At 44.4% G+C, this 19848-nt stretch overlaps 1 protein-coding gene across 1 annotated transcript; it reads left to right on the top strand.

Annotated features, from left to right (window-relative positions):
- Positions 1–14089: 14089 nt before the first annotated feature.
- LOC147978123 (uncharacterized) lies at positions 14090–19543 on the top strand. The gene is made up of 9 exons (XM_087514653.1): positions 14090–15269; positions 16595–16671; positions 17048–17139; positions 17525–17692; positions 17828–17943; positions 18040–18164; positions 18312–18339; positions 18564–18746; positions 19170–19543. Exons 1-9 carry the CDS (start codon positions 14090–14092, stop codon positions 19541–19543), a joined length of 2343 nt encoding a protein of 780 aa, XP_087370779.1.
- The last annotated feature ends 305 nt before the right edge of the window (positions 19544–19848 follow it).

The following is a 19848-nucleotide window of genomic DNA, read 5'->3' as shown; positions in this document are numbered from 1 at the left end:
GTGCGCGACAGAAGCGTATTTAACAACATCAAGGAATGCTTTTCAGGAAGATTAGCATAACACAGAACCATTGAGCAGGTTGTAGTAGCCCTCATGGTATAAAGCAGAGATTTCAGTGCTCTGGTGCCTTTACCTCTAGCTCAACAACTAAGATCTTTGATCCGTGTCAGTCTCTTCTTATCAACTTGATAGCAGGCCGCAGCTTCCCTGATGGTGCAAAGCATTATACATTCACTCCTCAAGTATAATTAACTTGGAAACGACTAAAAAAGCACTAGCTATATTGAAGAAACAACTTCTCTTTTTCAGGATTTTACAACTTTCCCTTGTACGGCCTGGCCACCCGGCAATCACTAGCCAGAGTTTGATCCATATTCTCCTGTGTAGTATATACAAGAGAAATCTTCCTCATAAGAAATTCAATTGCTAGATCTCAGATGGAAATGATCCTATTTTCACAGGATTTACGATCGAGATCTTGCAGGAGAAAAACAAAAAGGAACTTGGAGATTGCTAAGATTGATGATCAAGCTTCAGCAACCGAACAATATATATCCTGTGAACACTTGTGCCGATAACAATCGTTCTTAGAGCATGTACAGAAGTGCTTAATTCGATGGGTGCTTTTTGTAAAGAAGTTATTTTGCTTTGGCATGTGAGCTTGGAGATGTACGGGTCTATGACATAACTTTTCATTACAAACTATCATAACTATAGTAGATCCTCTATAAGAACAGTGATCGTCCCTATCCTATTAGTGGTTCCATAATTTTATTAGTGCTCACAAGCTTTGATAGTACATATCAACAAAGTGTGCTTTATGCTGGGGCTTAAAATACTTTTTGAGAATAGGTGCAAAAGTTTGTGTAATAAATTAAGTTCAGAAGAGCTCAGCACTACACTATTTAAAATAAGGGACAACTTCTCTTCTGCACAACATTACTCCAGCCTTTTGTAGTTTGGCACAGGCGATCCCTACCCAAATTCGACCCGATCCGTGTTGCATGGAATATGCAAAAGAAATCTCCATCATGGAAAATGCAATGGTACGATCTCCACAACAGATGCCCTTATTTACATAGTATTACATATCAAGATCTTGGTCCAGCGCAAACTAGAAATTAACCACTTGATACTACATAACGGGTGGCATCATCTACAATAATTAGGACTTCCGGTGGACAATCACCTCCACGGACTGAGATCTAACTAACTTTTCGGTGCTCATCCATGCCCATCCTTGGTGGCACCCTGCAATTTGTCCCCAATCCAATTTTGGCTTCCTCTATTCAACCAAGAATGTTCCCTCCCTATGGTTGCTTCTTGTTTAAGCATATTGTGGTGTGTCTGAACAATCATTTTGCCATATCCAATTAGAAGAGGAGGGAGGGCGGCAGATTCCACCAGGCTTGTGTAAGAGAATAAATGAAGTAGCATATGGAGTGCAGAAGCAAATGACAGTTGATTATTCATTTCTTTCTACATATATACTGAGTAATGCAATTGAATATGCCCACGTGCCAAATGATGTGATTTCTTTTCTATTTCCTTGTTAGTGGCTCATATGGTTCTCATGTCAAATTTGTTTTCTTGGTGGTTGACGATATCATTTTCCTCCTTGAAGGTTAAAATCATGAAAGTTAAGTACCTTCTTTAGCAACAGTGACCATGACTTAAACTGATACTCTAGTGCCAGTCCAGATCAATGGTCAGCATTTTCAAACTATTGAAGCAAGTGTAGACATAGATCTCATGACTCATGACCCAGTCCAGTGAACTGAATGATTGTTGTGAGAATCAAAATATTCCCTAGAGCAATGTACACACAGTAGATTGACAGGCCACACAGTAAATCATTACTTTTAGGATCCATAGTGTCTTTAGGATATGGGCTGTGCTTGGCTTGCCATGAAAAATTCCAGAAAAAAATATTCATCTTCAGAGTGAAGCTTGTTAGTCTATCTGCCTGGTGAGTATTTGGCTGAACACCAAATGCCCTGACTAAATTATTCTTCTCTTGAAATCTTGTGTTCCGAGTTCTAACAAGTTGGTATGTATCATGAACCTAGATGGAGCATCGGCAACAGTCAGTCTTTTGCTGTCAGAGACGCAATAGCTGACCACAACAAGCCACAACAACCGATCATGCAAGCATTATTGTCCCAAACTCAAACAGTCCAGTGGATGCTACCAGCCGCAGCACCGCCCGGCATGACTCATCGCAATTGATCTCTCATAGACCGTGTAAGTATGAAGACAGTGCCACATGGGTAAGTGCACATAGCATCTCATGTCTGCTTTGTCACCTCTTGCGGATAGGCCAAAGGCCATATATCAAGTAAACACATCCACTTACCAAAACACCCTTACAGAAATTGCAACTTATGGAGTGCCGAGGTTTTTTCCTCCTGCATCCATAGACGGCGCCCGTGAGAAAAATTCATTGCCACCTCTATCAGCCTTCATATCAGGTCCAACTTCTCTGCAACAAACAACTCGAAACAATCATGTGGACACGTCAAAGAGTCAACTACCACAACAACTGCCATCACCCTACCATTGCTCACACCCACATCGTTGCCACAGAAATCCCGACACCACAACTACCATCTTCCACATGTCTCTCTTGCTGATGCCGGCTTAAAAAAGGGTCCTATGAGAAGGGAAGACGGCACAAAGATTCTGCCATCGTCCAATGTCATGGATGTAAGCCGGAAGCTGCAAAGGTGTAGGGTGGGGAGGTTTGAAGCAGCAAACCTGGCGACACCTCCCAAATTGTCTGATATCCTCCTCCTCCCACCCACTTCCTCCATCGCTCCCGCGGGGCAGTAGGAGAGGAACCCTAGCCGCCAAGCCTTCCAAAGCTCCCTCCCACCCTTCCTCCCCTTCCGGCGTCGGCCGACACCGATGGGGGAAGCCCCATTGGCGCAGCGGCCGCGTGGCCTCTTCCTCCCCTCCCCTCGACGGGTTGTTGGCGCCGGACAGTGGCCTAAGGCAGATGCCCTGTCTGCTGTTGGGCACAGTGGTGCGGCGAAGGCCGTTTGGGCGGCGGTGTGGTCATACCCGGGTGGCGCATCGGCGTCTTGGCGCGCCGAAGTGCGGAGGCTGCGGGTATGTCGTCTTATGGCAGAGGCATGCGGGCTGAATCCTGACCAGATCCGGTGTGGGTTCCTGCTAGGGTTTCACCTATGGTGCGGGGCTTGGGCAGGGCCCTCTGGGCCGCTGTTGGTGGTGATCAGTGATAGCGGATGGGGAGCGGTGCGATTGGCTCTGGCCTACCTGCTCCGGCGTCCATCCAGTGGGCGGAGGGATTGGGCATGGCATGATGCACGTCGGACCTAGAGGTGGCGTGCTAGCTTCATTCTAAGCCGTCCCCTTTAGTGGATGGTCACATCGGGCGAGCGGGGTGATGGCAGAGACCCTTGGGTTGAGGTGATGGGCGTGGTGAGAGTGATGCATTCCTGCATGGGACCTTGGCGTCGCGGATCTGGTGGCCTAGCTCCGGTAGGCAACGCAGGGTAGTGGTGGCGCCATTCCTTCTCCTTTATCCAAATCATGGACGTCTTGCATCTAGGGCCCGTGCTCAGTCGGACTAGATCTTTGCCCAAGGTGGGTTGAAGGTTCCTACTCTGGGTAGGGGTGTGGTTGGGGCCGGTTTGGGTGGTGCCCACGCATTGCGAGGTTTCTCTCCGTGTGGACACGGTGCAAGGTGGCGGTCGTCGTGACATTGCCACACTGTCGAGAAGATCGGTGACGATGGCCATGGATGTGGCATCGTGATTGCTGGCCTGGGCTGATACGTCTCCAACGTATCTATAATTTTTGATTGCTCCATGCTATATTATCTACTGTTTTGGAATATATTGGGCTTTATTTTCCACTTTTATATTATTTTTGGGACTAACCTATTAACCGGAGGCCTAGCCCAGAATTACTGTTTTTTTGCCTATTTCAGTGTTTCGAAGAAACGGAATATCAAACGGAATAAAACCTTCGGGAACGTGATTTTCTCACCGAACGTGATCCAGAAGACTTGGAACCTACGCCAAGGCATCAGAGAGGCGGTCACAAGGGTTGGGGCACCCCCGCCTAGGGCGCGCCCCCTGCCTCGTGGGCCCCTCGATGCTCCACCGACGTACTTCTTCCTCCTATATATACATACGTACCCCCAAACGACCAGATACGGAGCCAAAAACCTAATTCCATCGCTGCAACTTTCTGTATCCACGAGATCCCATCTTGGGGCCTGTTCCGGAGCTCCGCCGGAAGAGGGCCGTCATCACGGAGGGCTTCTACATCATCATAGCCTCTCCGATGAAGTGTGAGTAGTTTGTCTCAGACCTTCGGGTCCATAGTTAGTAGCTAGATGGCATCTTCTCTCTTTTTGGATCTCAATATATACAAAGTTCTCCCCCTCTCTTGTGGAGATCTATTCGATGTAATCTTCTTTTTGCGGTGTGTCTGTTGAGACCGATGAATTGTGGGTTTATGATCAAGTCTATCTATGAATAATATTTGAATCTTCTCTGAATTCTTTTATGTATGATTGGTTATCTTTGCAAGTCTCTTCGAATTATCCATTTGGTTTGGCCAACTAGATTGGTAGTTCTTGCCATGGGAGAAGTGCTTACCTTTGGGTTCGATCTTGCGGTGTCCTTTCCCAGTGACAGAAGGGGCAACAAGGCACGTATTGCATCGTTGCCATCGAGGATAACAAGATGGGGTTTATTTCATATTGCATGAATTTATCTCTCTACATCATGTCATCTTGCTTAAGGCGTTACTCTGTTTTTAACTTAATACTCTAGAGGCATGCTGGATAGCGGTCGATGAGTGGAGTAATAGTAGTAGATGCAGAATCGTTTCGGTCTACTTGTCACGGACGTGATGCCTATATACATGATCATGCCTAGATATTCTCATAACTATGCTCAATTCTGTCAATTGCTCAATAGTAATTTGTTCATCCACCGTAGAATACTTATGTTCTTGAGAGAAGCCACTAGTGAAACCTATGGACCCCGGGTCTATTCTCATCATATCAATCTCCATCACTTTAATCTTGCCTTGCTTTTTACTTTGCCTTGCTTTTTACTTTGCATCTTTATATCAAAAATACCAAAAATATTATATCTATCAGATCTCACACTCGTAAGTGACCGTGAAGGGATTGACAACCCCTAATCGCGTTGGTTGCGAGTAGCTATCGTTTTGTGCAGGTACGAGGGACTTGGGCGTGGCTTCCTACTGGATTGATACCTTGGTTCTCAAAAACTGAGGGAAATACTTACGCTACTCTGCTGCATCATCCCTTCCTCTTCCGGGAAAACCAACGCAAGCTCAAGACGTAGCAAGAAGGATTTCTGGCGCCGTTGCCGGAGAGTCTACGCAAAAAGTCAACATACCAAGTACCCATCACAATCCCTATCTCTCGCATTACATTATTTGCCATTTGCCTCTCGTTTTCCTCTCCCCCACTTCACCCTTGCCGTTTTATTCGCCCTCTCTCTCTATCCTCCCTCTCTATTTGCCTCTTTTGCCCGTTTGCTCTTGTTTGCTCGTATGCTAGTTTGCTTGTTTGTCGCGATGACTCAAGATACTACCAAATTGTGTGACTTCACCAATACCAATAATAATGATTTCCTTAGCACTCCGATTGCTCCACTTGCTAATACTGAATCTTGTGAAATCAATGCTGCTTTGTTGAATCTTGTTATGAAAGATCAATTCGCCGGCCTTCCTAGTGAAGATGCCGCTACTCATCTGAATAGCTTCGTTGATTTATGTGATATGCAAAAGAAAAAATATGTCGATAATGATGTCGTTAAATTGAAGCTATTTCCTTTTTCGCTTAGAGATCGTGCTAAAGCTTGGTTTTCGTCTTTGCCTAAGAATAGTATTGATTCTTGGAACAAGTGCAAAGATGCTTTTATCTCTAAGTATTTCCCTCCCGCTAAGATCATCTCTCTTAGAAACGATATTATGAATTTTAAGCAACTTGATCATGAACATGTTGCACAAGCTTGGGAGAGAATGAAATTAATGATACGTAATTGCCCTACTCATGGTTTGAATTTGTTGATGATTACACAAAAATTTTATGCCGGATTGAATTTTGCATCTAGAAATCTTTTAGATTCGGCCGCGGGAGGCACTTTTATGGAAATCACTTTAGGAGATGCTACTAAACTCCTACTCCCTCTTTCCATCTATATAAGTCCTAACCCCAAATTTCATTTTTCCATCTATACAAGGCCAAACGAGCTAACCAATGCATCTCCCACTTAATTCCCCCTCACAAATCGCGTGGTCGTGCTTGTGAAAACGCAATGGCGACAGCATTGATTTGCATGCATGCACAGAGCAGTTATTAGGAGTGCTTCACATCGCCTCCTCCTCCTTTTTTCTCCACAAAGCTGTTTCTTTTGGCCAATGCATGCAGGACTGGAGGAGTTATTGTTGGCTGCATGCAGAAAAAGGAGCAGAGGAAGTTGCGTGCGACGGTGTGAGGGATTAATGAAGTACTATTCCCAATATTTGCTCCTCTTTTTATGCAACAGCGTTGGTATGAGAGATTCAAAACTTAGGCCCTATATAGATGGAAGGAGGGAGTAGATAATATTATGGTTAATTATTCTCAATGACATACTGAAAGATCTTCTAATAAAAAAGTGCATGCGATAGAAGAAATCAATGTTTTTAGTGGAAAGATGGATGAACTTATGAAATTATTTGCTACTAAGAGTGTTTCTTATGATCCTAATGATATGCCTTTGTCTACTTTGATTGAGAATAACAATAAATCTATGGATGTGAATTTTGTTGGTAGGAATAACTTTGGTAACAATGCTTATAGAGGGAATTTTAATCCTAGGCCATATCCTAGTAATCCTTCTAATAATTATGGGAATTCCTACAACAACTCTTATGGAAGTTATAATAAGATGCCCTCTGAATTTTAAAATAGTGTTAAAGAGTTTATGAATTCACAAAAGAATTTTAATGCTTTGCTTGAAGAGAAATTGCTTAAAGTTGATGATTTGGCTAGGAACATTGATAGAATTTCTCTTGAGTTTGATTCTTTAAAGCTTAGATCTATTCCTTCTAAGCATGATATCAATGAGTCCCTCAAAGCCATGAGAATTTCCATTGATGAGTGCAAGGAAAGAACCGCTAGGATGCGTGCTTCCAAAGATGCCTTTATTAAAGCGTGTTCTTCCAATTCCTATGAAAATCAAGATGAAGATCTAAAAGTTATTGATGTGTACCCTATTAAATATTTGTTTTGCAATATGAATCTTTATGAAACTGAATATGATCTTCCTTTACCTAGAAGGTGTTCTAAAAATTCAGAGTGTTTAGATCTTTATGATGAAATTCATGAAAGTGGGATTGAAAGAAATAAATATCTAGATGTTGCTAAACCCACTATATTGGATTTCAAGGAATTTAATTATGAAAGTTGCTCTTTAATTGATTGTATTTCCTTGTTGCAATCCGTGCTAAATTCTCCACATACTTATAGTCAACATAAAGCCTTCACGGAACATATTGTTGATGCCTTGATGCAATCTTATGAAAAAAACTTGAGTTGAAAGTTTCTATCCCTAGAAAACTCTATGATGAGTGGGAACCAACTATTTAAATTAAAATTAAAGATCATGAGTTTTATGCTTTGTGTGATTTGGGTGCTAGTGTCTCTACTATTCCCAAGACTTTGTGTGATTTGCTAGATTTCCGTAATTTTGATGATTGCTCTCTAAACTTGCATCTTGCGGATTCCACTATTAAGAAACCTATGGGAAGGATTAATGATGTTCTTATTGTTGCAAATAGGAATTATGTGCCCGTAGATTTCATTGTTCTTGATATAGATTGCAATCCTTCTTGCCCTATTATTCTTGATAGACCTTTCCTTAGAACGGTTGGTGTGATTATTGATATGAAGGAAGGGAATATTAGATTCCAATTTCCATTAAAAAGGGCATGGAACACTTTCCAAGAAATAAAATAAAATTACCATATGAAACTATCATGAGAGCCACGTATGGATTGCCTACCGAAGATGGCAATACCTAGATCTATCCTCACTTTTATGCCTAGCTAGGGGCGTTAAACGATAGCGCTTGTTGGGAGGCAACCCAATTTTATTTTTATTCCTTGCTTTTTGCTCCTGTTTAGTAAAAAATAAATTATTTAGCCTCTGTTTTGGTTGTGTTTTTTGTGTTTAATTAGTGTTTGTGCCAAGTAGAACTGTTGGGAAGACTTGGGGAAAGTCTTGTTGAACTTGCTGTAAAAAACAGAAACTTTAGCGCTCATGAGAACTACTGCCATTTTTATTTGAAGAGTGATATTTAGTTAATTCTTTTTTCAGATTATTAATAGATAAATTCCTCACGTCCAGAAATTTATTTTAGAATTATTGGGGTTACAGATCTTGCGCTAGCTACAGATTACTACAGACTGTTCTGTTTTTGACAGATTCTGTTTTTCGTGTATTGTTTGCTTATTTTGATGAATCTATGGTTAGTAAAATAGTTTATAATCCATAGAGAAGTTGGAATACAGTATGTTTCACACCAATATAAATAAAGAATGAGTTCATTACAGTACCTTGAAGTGGTATTTTGTTTTCTTTCGCTAACGGAGCTCACGAGTTTTCTACTTTAAGTTTTGTGTTGTGAAGTTTTCAAGTTTTGGGTGAATTCTTTTGATGGATTATGGAACAAGGAGTGGCAAGAGCCTAAGCTTGGGGATGCCCATGGCACCCCCAATATAATCCAAGGACACCAAAAAGTCAAAGCTTGGGGATGCCCCGGAAGGCATCCCCTCTTTCGTCCACTTCCATCGGTAATTTACTTGGAGCTATATTTTTATTCACCAACATGATATGTGTTTTGCTTGGAGCGTCTTGTATTATTTGTGTATTTGTGTCTTAGTATGCCACAATCATCCTTGCTGTACACACCTTTTGAGAGAGCCATACATGAATTAAAATTTGATAGAATACTCTATGTGCTTCACTTATATCTATTGAGCTAAGTAGTTTTGCTCTATGTGCTTCACTTATATCTTTTGAGCTATGTAGTTTTGCTCTATGTGCTTCACTTATATCTTTTGAGCATTATAATTTTGCTCTATGTGCTTCACTTTGATCTTTTAGAGCACAGTGGTTGATTTATTTTAAAGAAATTATTGATCTCTCATGCTTCACTTAAATTATTTTGACAGTCTCTTAATAGCATGGTAATTTGCTTAATAATAATATGCTTGGTATTCAAGATTTGTGAAACTTTCTTTTGAGTGTGTTGAATACTAGGAAAAGATTGAAGCATGATAATTGTTTTGAGATATGGAGGTGATAATATTAAAGTCATGCTAGTGGATTAGTTGTGAATTTAAAGAATACTTGTGTTAAAGTTTGTGATTCCCGTAGCATGCACGTATGGTGAACCGTTATGTGATGAAGTCGGAGCATGATTTATTTATTGATTGTCTTCCTTATGAGTGGCGGTCGGGGACGAGCGATGGTCTTTTCCTACCAATCTATCCCCCTAGGAGCATGCACGTAATACTTTGCTTTGATAACTTCTAGATTTTTGCAATAAGTATATGAGTTCTTTATGACTAATGTTGAGTCCATGGATTATACGCACTCTCACCCTTCCACCTTTGCTAGCCTATCTAATACCGCGCACTTTTCGCCGGTATCATACACCTACCATATACCTTCCTCAAAACAGCCACCATACCTACCTATTATGGCATTTCCATAGCCATTCCGAGATATATTGCCATGCAACTTTCCACCATTCCGTTTATTATGACACACTTCATCATTGTCAGATTGCATATTCCGGTACACTGCCCGAGGCATTCATATAGAGTCATATTTTGTTCTAAGTATTGATTTGTAATTGTTGAGTTGTAAGAAAAATAAAAAGTGTGATGATCGTCATTATTAGAGCATTGTCCCAGTGAGGAAAGAATGATAGAGACTATGATTCCCCCATAAGTCGGGATGAGACTCCGGACGAGAAAAAAAGAGGCCAAAGAAGCCCAAATAAAAAGAGGCCATAAAAAAGAGAAAGGCCCAAATAAAAAAATGAGAGAAAAAGAGAGAAAGGACAATGTTACTATCCTTTTACCACACTTGTGCTTCAAAGTAGCACCATGATCTTCATAGTAGAGAGTCTCTCATGTTATCACTTTCATATACTAGTGGGAATTTTACATTATAGAACTTGGCTTGTATATTCCAATGCTGGGCTTCCTCAAATTGCCCTAGGTCTTCATGAGCAAGCAAGTTGGATGCACACCCACTTAGTTTCTTTTGAGCTTTCATATACTTATAGCTCTAGTGCATCCGTTGCATGGCAATCCCTACTCACTCATATCTATTGATGGGCATCTCCATAGCCCATTGATATGCCTAGTTGATGTGAGACTATCTTCTCCTTTTTGTCTTCTCCACAACCACCATTCTATTCCACCTATAGTGCTATATCCATGGCTCACTCTCATGTATTGCATGAAGATTGAAAAAGTTTTGAAAAAGTTAGAGTATGAAACAATTGCTTGGCTTGTCATCGGGGTTGTGCATGATTTAAATACTTTGTGTGGTGAAGATAGAGCATAGCCAGACTATATGATTTTGTAGGGATAACTTTCTTTGGCCATGTTATTTTGAGAAGACATAATTGCTTTGTTAGTATGCTTGAAGTATTATTATTTTTATGTCAATATAAACTTTTGTCTTGAATCATTCGAATCTGAATATTCATATCACAATTAAGAAGATTTGCATTGAAATTATGCCAAGTAGCACTCCGCATCAATTTTTTTATCATTTACCTACTCGAGGACGAGCAGGAACTAGGCTTGGGGATGCTTGATACGTCTCCAACGTATCTATAATTTTTGATTTCTCCATGCTATTTTATCTACTGTTTTGGACTATATTGGGCTTTATTTTCCACTTTTATATTATTTTGGGGACTAACCTATTAACCGGAGGCCCAGCCCAGAATTGCTGTTTTTTGCCTATTTCAGTGTTTCGAAGAAACAGAATATCAAACGGAATAAAACCTTCGGTAATGTGATTTTCTCACCGAACGTGATCCAGGAGACTTGGACCCTACGCCAAGGCATCAGAGAGGCGGTCACGAGGGTGGGGGGCGCACCCCCCGTAGGGCGCGCCCCCTGCCTCGTGGGCCCCTCGATGCTCCACCGACGTACTTCTTCCTCCTATATATACATACGTACCCCCAAACGACCAGATATGGAGCCAAAAACCTAATTCCACCGCCGCAACTTTCCGTATCCACGAGATCCCATCTTGGGGCCTGTTCCGGAGCTCCGCCGAAAGAGGGTCGTCATCACGGAGGGCTTCTACATCATCATAGCCTCTCCGATAAAGTGTGAGTAGTTTACCTCAGACCTTCGGGTCCATAGTTAGTAGCTAGATGGCTTCTTCTCTCTTTTTGGATCTCAATACAAAGTTCTCCCCCTCTCTTGTGGAGATCTATTCGCGGTAATCTTCCTTTTGCGGTGTGTTTTTTGAGACCGATGAATTGTGGATTTATGATCAAGTCTATCTATGAATAATATTTGAATCTTCTCTGAATTCTTTTATGTATGATTGGTTATCTTTGCAAGTCTCTTCGAATTATCCGTTTGGTTTGGCCAACTAGATTGGTAGTTCTTGCCATGGGAGAAGTGCTTAGCTTTGGGTTCGATCTTGCGGTGTCCTTTCCCAGTGACAGAAGGGGCAGCAAGGCACATATTGCATCATTGCCATCGAGGATAATAAGATGGGGTTTATTTCATATTGCATGAATTTATCTCTCTACATCATGTCATCTTGATTAAGGAGTTACTCTGTTTTTAACTTAATACTCTAGATGCATGCTGGATAGTGGTCGATGAGTGGAGTAATAGTAGTAGATGCAGAATCGTTTCGGTCTACTTGTCACAGACGTGATGCCTATATACATGATCATGCCTAGATATTCTCATAACTATGCTCAATTCTGTCAATTGCTCAATAGTAATTTGTTCATCCACCATAGAATACTTATGTTCTTGAGAGAAGCCACTAGTGAAACCTATGGACCCTGGGTCTATTCTCATCATATCAATCTCCATCACTTTAATCTTGCCTTGCTTTTTACTTTTCCTTTACTTTTTACTTTGCATCTTTATACCAAAAATACCAAAAATATTATATCTATCAGATATCACTCTCGTAAGTGACCTTGAAGGGATTGACAACCCCTAATCGCGTTGGTTGCGAGTAGCTGTCGTTTTGTGAAGGTACGAGGGACTTGAGCGTGGCCTCCTACTGGATTGATACCTTGGTTCTTAAAAACTGAGGAAAATACTTACGCTACTCTACTGCATCATCCCTTCCTCTTCGGGGAAAACCAACGCAAGCTCAAGACGTAGCATGGGCCAATGTTACTGGACTATGGTTGGGGCTTTCCTCGTGGCGGTCATCGGCAGACATTGGATTGTGTCTCTCCGGTCCATCGGGGCTGGCTGGGGACGTAGGTGTGGCCGTTTCCTACCGGAGGCGTTGACCTAGGCCCAGTGCTTGATGCCGAGCTAGGAGTGGATGGGTTGCCTCTGGCCCTCCTACCATGGTTAGTGCACTTTGAAGTGGGTGATAGGCGGTGTTTCATACCTTGGATGCCTAGGCGGCAACCTTAGAAAGCGCATGGTCGGCTCTTCGGCGAGCACCATGGGGATGGTGGTGGCTATCCCCCTTGGCCATGCAGGCAGCGAGCGGTGGAGCGGCGGGTGGCTTGAGCATGTTCTTTGTCTCTGGCAGTGGCAGGGCCCTGATCCGGATCTACAGTTCTTTACTTGTCGCGGTTTTCCTGGAGACCTCCTGCTGGCATGGGGAAGTTGCTGAGCAAAAGCTCTGCGCTTTGTCGCGGACGATGGTGACGCTCGCGGGCGCAACTTTCTTCTTGAAGACGTTGTCATGATGCTCCTTTCTGTGTGTGGGTTCCGAGTGAAAAACTTTGTCCGGTGTGGAATCGGCAGTGGCGACGCACAGCGTCGTTCTCTCTTCTAGGGGTGTTGTCATGGATCTTAGATGATATATATAGGCCGTAGCGTGGCGTTGTACTAGGTTCTCCTTATGCTTTTTGTGGGTAACGTACTGGCTTGCATATTGGTCTATGAAACTGGATGCAATTTTTATTATTTCTAAGCGTTCATTGTACTACAATTGGTGCAGATGAATAGATTGAAACTTTTCCTCAGAAAACAAAAGACTTGACAGGCGACCAATTATAGAAACCAAGTTCCATCTGTCTTGAAGAAATCGTGTTTCAAGGGTCTGTGAGGATCAATGAACATGGAGGGGTGTCATCAACAGTCACGTTGTCGTCCGCAAGGCAACAAGCCTGGGACACGACCACACGCGAGACGCACTACCCTACCACGCATGGCCAACCTAAATCAGACCAGCGAACTTGGGTTGGAGGAGCACGGCCTCGACACACCAATACCACCACCTGTGCCTAAGCTCAAACTCACGCGCTCAGTGTAGACGAGGAGAGGACGAACCGGACTCGCTTCTCCTAGGCTTCATGAACACGTCGCGTCCAGCACAAGCTCGTCTCTACCCATCACCACCACACGAGATATCATATAAACCTAGACACCATCATTTCCAAGCATCAAGAACAACACTAGTCAAGTAATGCAGCCAGTTTATGCCTTCCCATCTCCTCCTCGCATCCTCCGGTAGCTAGTGGCAATCCAGATAGTCTAGTCGCCAGCTCAGTCACCACAGAAGTGTTCTTGGAGTTCACCTCGTGTTTCGGCAGGGGCAGAACAGACGACTAAGGCGGCGAGCGGCCCTACCGAAAGGAGGAGCACTTCGGCAACCATCGCCACCATGACCACACAGGTTGTTGAAATATATTGCCCGCCTCCCTCCATCAGTTCGGACTTTTGGATGAGTTGGCTGGAGCATGAATTCAATATGGTAACAGGGCCCCTTCCTCGATAGATAAGGAATAGATCGAATCTAGCTACCCCGCGACCAAGCTACATGTCCACCACCTCTGCCGCCATGACGGCTAGCACCATGGGTGCGCTCATCACCACCTCATCCTCCGCTTTTGCCTCCTCCTCCTCCACCTCCACCAACACCCCCCTCCTCGTATCGCCACCGCAAGAGAAGCTCACGAGGGGTAACTTCCTTCTCTGGAAGGCCATCGTGCTGCCCCAGATCAACGGCGCACAGATGAAGGACCACCTCGACGCGCAGAATCCACCACCGCCAGCCACGCTCACCATCACCAAGGACGGCAAGGAAGAACTGGTTGTCAACTTCGCCCGATCCCTCTGGTATGCACAGCAGCAGCAGCTCCAAGGAGTCTTGATGGGATCCCTATCCCGCGAGATTCTGGCACAGGTCGCGACGCTCCCGACGCCGGCCATAGTGTGGCATGCGATCCATGCCATGTTTGATGTCCAAAGCCAAGCTCAAGCAATCAACACCCGCATCGAGCTCACGAATCTTCAGAAAGGTAACATGACCATGGCTGAATATCTTGGAAAAATTAAAACCCTTACCGATGAAGAAGCATGCACCGCCGCCGCGCTCTCCGATCCCGAGATTGTGTCGAAGATCCTCGCCGGCCTGGACATGGACTACAATCATGTGGTCTCCGCCCTTGCTGTTCGGGTGCAACCGATCACTGTTCAGGAGCTGTACAACCAGCTCTTGAGCTTCGATGCTCGCCTCAGCCTTCTTCACGGCACTCACGTTCATCAATCTTCCGCCAACGCTTCGTCTCGTGGCCGTGGCCATGGGCGCGGTCACCAGGGGCAATGCAGCGGTGGGCGCGGGCGTGGCGGCAACGACTACACAAACAACAACAGCGGCGGCTACAACAACAGCAGCGGCTACAACACCACCGGCGGCAGCGGCGGCTACAACAACAACAGGGCAGGGGGTGGCGACTTCAACTCCAACAACAGCCGCAGTCCCTCTTCCTCCCGTGCTCGTCCTCAGTGCCAGCTCTGCAAGAAGGCAGGCCATGAAGTCATGGACTGTTGGCACAGGTATGATGATAGTTTTCTGTCTGATTCTCGTCATGTTCCTGCCGCCATGCGTGAACAAGGAGGAGAAGGAGTTTGGTACGTTGACTCTGGTGCAACGGACCATGTCACAAGTGAACTAGAACAGCTTGCCCTCCGTGAAAAGTACCACTGCAATGATCAGATTCACACCGCAAGTGGTGGAGGTATGGATATCCAGCACATTGGTCAATATTTTATTAATTCCCCTACACTTAAACGTGATCTGGTGTTAAAAGATGTACTTCATGTTCCTCAAGCTGACAAAAAACCTTGCATCCATGTCTTGTTTAGCCAATGATAATAACATCTTCTTTGAAACTCACCATCATTACTTTTTTATAAAGGATCGGGCAACGAGGGAACTCCTCCATCACGGTAGATGCATTGGAGGTCTCTACCCCATCACATCTGGAGCACTTAGTCGCAAGCATCGTCAAGAATTCTCCGTCATCAAGCCCTCTTTGGCAAGGTGGCATCAAAGATTAGGACATCCATCTTCGATCATTGTTAAACAAGTAGTCAATAAAGGCAATCTCTCATTGTCACATAGTCCCATTAGTGAGTCTATTTGTGAAGCTTGTCAATGTGCCAAGAGTCACCAACTCCCTTATCCCAAGTCAAATAGTGTATCTGATGCTCCGTTGGAACTTATTTTTAGTGATGTATGGGGTCATGCAAGAGATTCCTTTGGCAGAAAAATATATTATATGTTAGTTTCATTGATGAATTTAGCAAGTTTCCTAGATTTATTTGCTCAAGCACAAATCTGAAGTCTTCTCTGTGTTTCAAGAGTTTCAAAAACTTTTTGAGCGACACTTTGACACAAAAATCTTGGCAGTCCAAAGTGACTGGGGAGGGGAGTATGAAAAGCTCAACTCTTTCTTCCGTAGCATATGCATTGAACATCATGTGTCCTGCCCTCGTGCTCCCCAACAAAACGGCTCCGCTAAGCGGAAACATAGCCACATTGTTGAAGTTGGTCTATCCTTTCTTGCCCATGCGTCTATGCCTCTCAAGTATTGGGATGAAGCATTCATTACTGCCACCTATCTTATAAATCGTCTCCCTAGTAAAGTTATTGGCAACATCACTCCATTAGAGCGGTTATATCATCAAAAACCCGATTACAATTCTCTCAAAAAATTTGGGTGTGCTTGCTATCCCAATCTCCGTCCTTACAATCGTCATAAACATGAGCTTCGTTCAACTCAATGTGTCTTTTTTGGCTATAGCAATCTTCATAAAGGATACAAATGTCTAGAAGTTGCAACTGGATGGATTTATATTTCTCGAGATGTCGTTTTTGATGAAACCCTCTTTCCGTTTGCTAAACTTCATCCAAACGTCGGAGCCCTTCTTCGTGCTGAGATAGCACTACCTCCAGATCACGAGGGTGAACTAAATAAAAGTGACTATGTGCAATATTCTGCCGAACACAGTGGTTCCGATGATGTTTGTGCAAGATTGGGGCGTCACTTTATGTGTGCAGAGCAGGACAAAAATGGTGTGGAAAACAGGGCTGATTCACCTGGCAACCGCGACGCGCGATCCGGCGCTGATCCGCGCGTCAGCCCTGCTCCTGTTGTCACATGATACGACGCAGATCGGCATGCAGCCAATCAGGCGCACACCAGCACGGGCCCATCTCATCCTGACGTGGCTGTGGCCGACAGTCTCCACCTGGTGGGCCCCGCCACCCCACGCGCCAGCCCACGCGCGGGAGAAACCGCGTCTCCACATGGCGCCTCATGAGCCGGGAGCCCGCGGATCGAGCCAGCCGCCGACAGCGGGGCGCCTTCGGGGTCTGCGGGGTCAGGATCATCCTCGGATCATGAGCCGGGCCCCTCTGCAGATTCTGTGCGCGAATCCTTCTTAGATCCGGAGCCAGGATTTTCTGCGCAGGATCCTCAGCATCTTCTGCACCGGGATCTTCTGCGCCTAGAGCACCAGCGGCTCCTACAGCATCTTCTGCACCGGGATCTTCTGCACCTACAACACCAGCGGCTCCTCAGCGACATACTCGGTCATAGTCAGGTATTATCAAAGCAAAAGAATACACTGATGGTACGGTCAGGTATGACAAAGTTAAACTTGCTTTTCTCAGTAGTATTGGTGAACCAACTAATTTGCATGATGCTCTTGCACATAAAGATTGGAAATAAGCTATGGATCATGAATATGATGCACTCATGAAAAATAAAACATGGCATCTAGTACCACCAAGGCAAGGTCACAATATCATTGATTGGAAATGGGTATACAAAATAAAGAGAAAATCTGATGGAAGCATAGACAGATACAAGGCTAGACTAGTTGCTAAAGGTTTCAAACAGAAGTTTGGTATTGATTATGAAGACACATTTAGTCCTGTTGTTAAGTCTGCTACTATTTGACTTGTACTATCTATTGCTGTTTCTAGAGGATGGAGTTTACAACAGTTAGATGTTCAGAACGCGTTTCTTCATAGTGTTCTTGAGGAAGAAGTGTTCATGCGGCAACCACCAGGATATGAGGACCAAAGTGCACCACACTATGTCTGTAAGTTGGATAAAGCTTTGTATGGTTTGAAACAAGCCCCAAGAGCTTGGTACTGAAGATTGAACATGCAACTACAACAACTTGGGTTTACACCATCTAAAGCAGATACCTCATTGTTCTTTTATCATAGAGATAATATCACTATTTTTGTGCTTGTCTATGTTAATGATATAATTGTGGCTAGTTTAAGTGCACATGCTACCACTTGTTTGCTTAATGATCTGAAGTTGGAGTTTGCTCTCAAGGACTTGGGTGATCTTCATTATTTTCTTGGCATAGAAGTTACTCAGATAAAGAATGGTATACATCTTACACAAGAAAAGTACACCACTGACATAGTCAGGAGAGTAGGATTGGAAAATTGTAAACCTCTGAGTACACCAATTTCAACTTCAGAAAAACTTACAGTCGAAAGTGGAGAGGTGCTTGGACTAGAAGATGCAACAAAGTACAGAAGTGTTGTTGGTGCTCTACAATATTTGACTCTTACTCGTCCTGATATTTCTTACTCTGTTAATAAGGTATGTCAATATTTGCATGCACCTAGAACAACTCAATGGACTGCAGTAAAAAGTATTTTGAGGTACCTTAAATATTCAGGAGGTCTTGGACTTCAGATTACCAAGTCATTATATTGTCTATGCTTGTTACTGCATACTCTGATACAGACTGGGCAGGGTGTGCTGATGACAGAAGGTCCATAGGTGGTTTTGCTGTATTTCTAGGAACAAATCGTGTGTCATGGAGTGCAAGAAAACAGGCCACTGTCTCTAGATCAAGTAAAGAGGCTGAGTATAAAGCTCTGGCTAATGCTACAGCTGAGGTAATATGGATACAGACTTTGCTATATGAGCTTGGGATCAAGGCTGCACAAGCTGCGAGATTGTGGTGTGATAATATTGGTGCAACCTATCTCTCAGCTAATCCTGTTTTCCGTGCACGAACCAAACATATTGAAGTTGATTTTCACTTTGTCAGAGAAAGAGTAGCTGGAAAGCTACTTGATATTCGTTTTATACCAACTGGTGATCAACTTGTTGATGGCTTCACAAAACATCTTACTGCAAGAAGGTTGAATGAGTTCAAGAACAATCTTAACCTTGGTAAAGTTTATTCGGTTCAGATTGAGGGGGAATGTTAGAACAAGTTGTAAAGAGATAGGAGAGTGGTTCAACTTTGTAATCTTTCTCTTATCTCTTCTTCTGTTAAACCTCTCTGTAACCAACTGGGCATCGATCTATCTTTCTCTCTCGGTCGATCCCTTCCTTGTAAGCCACGGCATACCTTCTATATAATACAATGCGGCCTGAGCAAAGCGTTCAACACTTCCTAATATGTTTCACGTGGTATCCGAGCCAAGAGGTCTTGAGTTCAAGACCCTGCCAACGCAGTATTAAATAAAAATGATTATGCGGCCTACATCGATCCCACGTCTAAGGACTAAAATAGACTAGACGTGAGGGGGAGTGTTGAAATATATTGCCCGCCTTCCTCCATCAGTTCAGACTTTTGCATGAATTGGCTAGAGTATGAATTCAATACAAGTAACCACGGGAGTGCCTACAACAGCACCGACTATCGCAAACCAGCGCTGGCCTACCACAACCTGCCACCCACCGCAATTGATGAGGCCGGGCACAAGGCCTGCCACAACAGCGCCGGTGGCCACGGTGCGTACCACGGAGCCTACGCGCAACACAAGGTCGGCATTATACCTGGCCATGGGCAGCCCGGCCCGGTCGGCCCAACCCGACCCGGCCCGAAAAAGCCCGACCCGGCCCGGCCCGACCTTGTCCATGGGCCGGGCTCGGGCCTAGGTTTTGAGCCTGAAGGCCGGGCCGGGCCAGGCCCGGGCCCGTCGATTTCTCCATTTCAGGAAGAGGCCCGGCCCGTGGCCTGAGGCCCAACGGGCTTTTAGTGTGATGGGCCGGGCTCAGGCCCCATTTTAGGCCCGACAGTTGGGCCAGGCCGGGCTCGGGCCTGGGTTTTTTGCGTCGGGTTTTGATTGGCCCGGCCAAGGAATGGCCAGATATAGCCGGCATCGAGATGCCAAAGCTTCCCGTGTGGCACAACGAGGTCGGTGACAAGGCATACACGGCGCGCGTCCAAGAAACTGGTGTTGCTCATCATTGGAACTACGCCGCCATGGATTAGCTACCACTACCCAATCAGCACCACTTCTACCACTCTCGGAAGGTACTAGCT

The sequence above is a fragment of the Triticum urartu genome, chromosome 3A (genome assembly GCF_056163025.1).
Source record: "Triticum urartu cultivar PI428250 chromosome 3A, HENAU_Tu73, whole genome shotgun sequence".
Lineage (NCBI taxonomy): Eukaryota > Viridiplantae > Streptophyta > Magnoliopsida > Poales > Poaceae > Triticum > Triticum urartu.
Note: the sequence above shows the minus strand (reverse complement) of the source record. Positions and strands in the feature narration are given on the sequence as shown.